This window comes from Rhinopithecus bieti, unplaced genomic scaffold (genome assembly GCF_001698545.2).
Source record: "Rhinopithecus bieti isolate Rb0 unplaced genomic scaffold, ASM169854v2 scaffold_49936, whole genome shotgun sequence".
Taxonomy (NCBI): Eukaryota; Metazoa; Chordata; class Mammalia; order Primates; family Cercopithecidae; genus Rhinopithecus; species Rhinopithecus bieti.
The window spans coordinates 62427-68426 of record NW_016819733.1 but is presented as its reverse complement, the minus strand read 5'-3'; the positions used below and the strand labels follow the sequence as shown (position 1 = coordinate 68426).

At 58.4% G+C, this 6000-nt stretch overlaps 1 protein-coding gene across 1 annotated transcript in view; it reads left to right on the top strand.

The window, feature by feature from the left end:
- Nucleotides 1-6000, top strand: part of TNXB (tenascin XB) — a 54786-nt gene that overhangs the window by 8475 nt on the left and 40311 nt on the right. The window contains 3 exon segments of the mRNA XM_017859183.1: nt 1730-2098; nt 3149-3445; nt 5540-5821. Coding sequence (XP_017714672.1) covers nt 1730-2098; nt 3149-3445; nt 5540-5821 — 948 coding nt within the window.

Here is a 6000-nt window from a genome sequence, read left to right as displayed (position 1 = left end):
GGTCAAGCCTGTCCCAGCCCCCACGGCGGCCTTGGGGCAACCTGACGGCCGAGCTGAGCCGTTTCCGCGGCACGGTGCAGGACCTGGAGCGCCACCTGCGGGTTCACGGCTACCCACTGCGGGCCAACCAGACTTACACGTCGGTGGCGCGCCACATCCATGAATACTTGCAGCGGCGTCTGTTGGCCGCCGCCCCCGCCGGCTCCCCCGCACCCCTGACCCGCCACCCCCGCCCCACCGCCAGCCCTGACCCCGGCACCAGGAAACGGGACTCCAACCAGGGAATCTACGGCCTCTCGCCTGAAGGCGTCGACCGGGTGGCTGCGCCCCGCCACCCCAAGCCAGAGGTGCTGGGCAGTTCCGCCGATGGCGCGCTTCTCGTGTCTCTCGACGGGCTCCGCGGCCAGTTCGAGCGCGTGGTGCTGCGCTGGCGGCCTCAACCGCCTGCAGAGGGCCCCGGCGGTGAGCTGACCGTGCCGGGCACCACGCGCACCGTCAGCCTGCCCGACCTCAGGCCCGGCACCACCTACCACGTGGAGGTCCACGGGGTGCGGGCGGGGCAGACCTCCAAGTCCTACGCCTTCATCACCACCACAGGTAGCGTGGGCTGGGGCCACGGGACACCCATGCCTTGTCCAGCCTCACCTGCCGTTGGAGCCTGCATTCATGAGTTCCTTCTGCTGCCACTGGCACCCTTCTACCTTCAGGCCCTACCTGGCCGAGGCTCCAGGGGGCCCCAGGACAAAGCACAAGTCCAGTGTCCCTAGAAGACGTCCCCACCCCCAGGGTCCTGGCATCCATCCTGTGGATGCCTAAGGTCAAGGCAGCCCCTTCTTTGGGGTTTCCGGGACACTTCCAGAATTGCTATTTTAGGCCATAGAGGGGGATGTGGTTGGGGTGCCTGCAAAGATTCACTGGAGCAGTTTGAGTGGGCTGGGAATTGAAAACAGTGATTCCCCTTCTGACTCACTGTGGTGAGAGTGGCTCAAGACTGTGGTCAGTGGTTACTGTTTTCCACAACTGGGCCTTGACCTTGAAGGGAAACATCAGAACTGCGTGGGGGTGGCCTGGGTGCCATCAGGCAGCAACTGTATGTCGGGGAGGTGAAACCACTGCTTTTTGATCTGGCTTTTCAGACTCTCTGGCTCACTTTATGCTGATCTCTCCCACAGGAACGATGTCTGGGCTTGGGGAAAGGGCACCCTGTGGCTGCTGTGGGGCGGGTGGTGGACCTCTTCTTCCCCTATAGGGCCCAGATGCCACCTGACCTGGATGTCCACCCCCACGCCCTCTTTCTCTTCCCACTGCCCACTCTCCTCTTGCATCCTCCCTCTCTAACACCACTGTCTTTCTTCCAGGCTTCTCACTGCAGCACTAATGGAAGCCACCTGACCACCACCCAGTGGGGGGGATGTATGTGGGGAGGGACATGGAAGTCTCCGGGGGCTGGAGGTCATGGAAGCCTTGTGGGGTGAGGGATAGCAGGCTTTATTTTATTTATCACCTGCCTGAAGCGCAGGCCCATCTGCTCAGGAATGTGGTAGATGGGGGTGTTTGGAGGACTGGCTGACCTTTGGGAGGAGGGAGTGGCCCAGGTGATGGAACCAGAAGTAGAAGAGGGTAGGGCCCCAAGGCTCTTAAAGGCTGGAGGGCAGAACCTGGGGACTGGGGATCCCTTTCTCATTCTCATACTGGACTCTCCTCTTTTTCTCACCCTGCCCCTTCCCAGGGTCCTCACCCTCGGGCCTCTTGGGGACTACCGATGAACCTCCTCCCTCAGGCCCCTCGACGACCCAAGGGGCCCAGGCTCCTCTCCTGCAGCAGCGCCCCCAGGAGCTGGGAGAGTTGAGGGTCCTGGGCAGAGATGAGACAGGGCGCCTCCGTGTGGTCTGGACCGCCCAGCCCGACACCTTTGCCCACTTCCAGCTGCGCCTGCGGGTGCCCGAGGGGCCGGGGACACATGAGGAAGTGCTGCCAGGGGACGTCCGCCAGGCTCTGGTGCCTCCACCCCCTCCTGGGGCCCCGTACGAGCTGTCACTTCGTGGGGTCCCTCCTGGGGGCAAGCCCTCTGACCCCGTCATCTACCAAGGCATTATGGGTACATATTTGACTCTGCTCAGATCAATATCCTGAGATTGGGGGAGGAACTGGGGCTGTTGGGACTTCAGAGGTAGGGTGGATATTGAGGGGCCAGTGAAAGGCAGGGCTGGTGTTTGGGGCTAGATAGAGGAGAAAAGGAGAGAAAAGGAATTGCAGGTTCAGCAGGAAGATGGATCGAGGAGGATCTCAGAACAATGATGAGGATAGGTGGGGAGAGGGGAAAGAGGCAGAGGTAAAACGGCCAAGAGTGGGACAGAGATTCCAGGAGAGAGGCCGAAGGTCCCTGGCCCTCCATCTGCAGCTTTCCTTGCCCTTTCCCCTGCCCCTACTCTCCGGTTGCTCCTCTGCCCTTCCCTGCCCTGTAGATCTTTCAGGGTGGGCATGATAAGGCCTCTGGACACTGACTCTTAGCTCCCAGCACCTCATCCCTGAGAGCCTGGTTTGAGTGGACAGCAGTCCGTGGCCCCATCAGCCAGTTTCTGCTGGGGGTGAAGGCTCCTTGGGGCAGGGGGCTCCACAGCCATCAGGACTTCAGACATGGATGAGGTTTGCAGGACCAGCGAAAGACAGGTCCTGGAGTACCTGGCTTTCACACCCCCTCTTTGTTCCTCTCTGTGGGACCAGGGTGACTGACTCATCCCCTAGCTCCAGGTCAAGCTCAGAGAGGGTGGTAAGAAAGAAAGCACCAGGTGGTTTCAGCTCCTCCTCAGGTGGGCAGAGGAGCCTTCAGACTGCTCTGAAGCTGCAGTGGGGAGGCTTGGAACTCTCATACAGAACCCAGGGGGGACCTGAAACCCCCCAAAGATCCTGGGGTGCAGAGGGACCAAGACCCTGTGAGGAATGGATAAACTGTCACAAGGGAAGGAGCAGAGATTAAGAGGGAAATGCCTCTCTTCCAGGAGAGCTGGTCACTGAGGGGTGGGGAGATAGAGTCTTCCAGGGAGGGAGCTATCAAGGATGGAGTGAGGTGGGCAGGGGAGAGGGAAGGAGACACAGAAAAGAGAACAGTTGAGTCCACTATGCTTTGCTTTTGCCTCCCAAACTCCAGACAGGGATGAAGAGAAGCCTGGGAAGTCCTCAGGCCCACCACGCCTGGGTGAGCTGACGGTGACAGACAGGACCTCTGACTCCTTGCTTTTGCGCTGGACAGTCCCCGAGGGCGAGTTTGACTCCTTCGTGATCCAGTACAAAGACAGGGACGGGCAACCCCAGGTGGTGCCCGTGGAGGGGCCCCAGCGCTCAGCCGTCATCACCTCCCTGGATCCTGGCCGCAAGTACAAATTTGTCCTGTATGGGTTCGTTGGCAAGAAGAGGCATGGTCCCCTGGTGACTGAAGCCAAGATCTGTGAGTGACAGCAGCAACACCCTGCCCTCTGTAGTGCCCTGAAGGAGGTTTTCTCAATGCTTTGGGAGCCTGCTTTGGGAGGGAGCTCCAGGAAGGCTTCCTGGAGGCAGTGGTACATAAGCTGAATTCTGAAGGGAAAGTAGCGGTGGGGCAGGCACAGAGTTTGAGAAGCTCAGTGCAGCCTGAGGGAGTCACGATGATTGAGGTGGGGAGAGCATGGCCAGTAAGAGAATCACTGTCACAGTTTCCTCTGGCTGGAGAACAGGGCATGTGGGGGTGCCAAAGGGCCTGGTCTCAGGGCTTCCTGTGCTGTACTGAGGGGCTTGGGCCTCATTTGAAGGCCCCTAGAGGGCCTGTGAGGGTAAAGTGGGAGAGTGACGTGACTAGATATTTATCTTGCAAATAGCACGGTGGCTGCTGAGACTAGCTGGAGAAGTGAGTTAAGAGCTGGTAAGGCCTGGTAGGGTTGATCCTGCCTATAATCCCAGCACCTTGGGAGGCCAAGGCGGGAGGATCGCTTGAGGCTAGGAGTTTGAGACCAACCTGGCAACATAGTGAGAACCCCCATCTCTACTACAACAAAAGATATTAGCCAGGTGTGGTGGTGCGTGCCTGTAGTCCCAGCTCCTTGAGAGACTGAGGTGGGAGGATCGCTTGAGCCCAGGAGACCGAGGCTGCAGTGAGCCATGATTGTGCTACTGTACTCCAGCCTGGGTGCTATCCACACTCTGCACAGAGCAATACCCTGTCTCAACAAAAAAAAAAAAAAAAAAAAGAGAGATGATAGGTCAGTTGGGATGGTGGCAGTGGGGCTGGATGTGGGAGGCGGAAAGCAAGGTATACCAGGCAGTCCCCAGGGTTCTGGGTGAGACAGTCCCATTCCCTGCGGCAGGGAGCAGCAGAGGTGGGGAATAATGCCTTAGATAAACTTAGATCAACATCTAAGGGACACTTAAATAAATACCTTTTGTGCATTTATTGAGAGTCGGTTGTGATCAAGATGTTCAAAGAGGATCATCGCACTCCATAAAGCACACCTGGGAGGCATACCTACTTTATAGGTCAGGAGAACTGAGGCGCCAGAGTAGCAGTGTGGGCTTGGGGAAGAGACAGGGCCCCTGGAACCCCGGGGCCGCCTACACTCACAGCGGAGGCGGAGGAGGAAGGGCCCACAGGGTAGCTTGAGGAGTGACTTGCAGGGAGGCGCAGAACCAGGGAGGGTGCTGTCCTGGACTCCAGGAAGGAGGGCGTGGTTGGACTTGTCAGATTCCAGAACAGTGAATCAAGGGCTACGGAGTGTCCACAGGATTTAGCAATGGCAAGGCCACCACTGGCCTCCATGAGAGCTACTGCCTGGTGGAGGGGTGAAGCTGGATCGTGAGGGTGGTGGAGGTGAGGACGTGGCTACAATCAGTGTAGACATCACTTTCTGGAATCTGGGCTGGGAACGAGAGCAAAGAGGGAAGATGGAGGCGGAGAGAGATGCACACAGAATGGGGATGGGGAGGGGTGTGACAGTAGCTTGTTGAAATGCTGATGGCACAGCTGCTGGGGAGTGGAGGGTCAGTGCTGCAGGTGAGGGAGTCCATCCGTGGGTCAAAGTTCCGAAGGAGGAGGAGAGGCCTGCAGCATAGATGAGGGAGGCTGTCCCACATTAAAACACTTCAAGGATTGTGCTCTCCTCTCTCGGAGAAGAAGCCAGCTAGTAGTTAGGCTTGGAAGCAGTGGAGGTTGTACTGGGAAGATTTCCCTGGCTATGGAGATGTGAAAGGGCCTGGCTGGGCTCCCCTCTTTCTGAAGCTCCCTGCTGCTCCAGTTTGTGGTTGGAGGCTGAGCCACACTAGTCCACGCAGTGCTTCCATGCTGTTTGGAAGAAGGCACCCATTCCTTTAAGTGGACACCACTCCTCACCAGGGCACACAGCTTGGCAAGCAGAGTGCTGGCTGGATTTCAGTCCCTTTGTACTCCCTCAGCAAATGTACTTTTGTACAGTGAACAACCTGCACAGCCTCACACAGCATTCCCATGTGGCATTTGGCTTCCTCGTTCTCCTTGGACCTAAGTCCCTCCCTTCTCTCTACCCGCTCTTCCTAGTGCCTCAGAGTCCAGGGACTCCACCCCGTCTGGGAAACCTGTGGGTGACAGACCCTACCCCAGATTCACTGCACCTCTCCTGGACTGTCCCTGAGGGCCAGTTCGACACCTTCATGGTCCAGTACAGGGACAGGGATGGACGGCCCCAGGTGGTACCTGTGGAAGGGCCTGAGCGTTCATTGGTTGTCTCCTCACTGGACCCTGACCACAAGTACAGATTCACTCTGTTTGGAATCGCAAACAAGAAGCGGTATGGCCCCCTCACGGCTGATGGCACCACTGGTGAGTAGCAACCACCTCAGCCCCCATGTGACCCCTTCTCAGCCCTCTGCACACTCGCCTTCAGCCTGAAACCAGCTGGGATCCCCCAGGAAGACAGCTGACTCCAGCTTCCTGGCCCCACTCCTGAGCTGAGGGGCAGCCAGACTCCCCCGCACTGCTGGGCCCCTTCCATCCCAAGC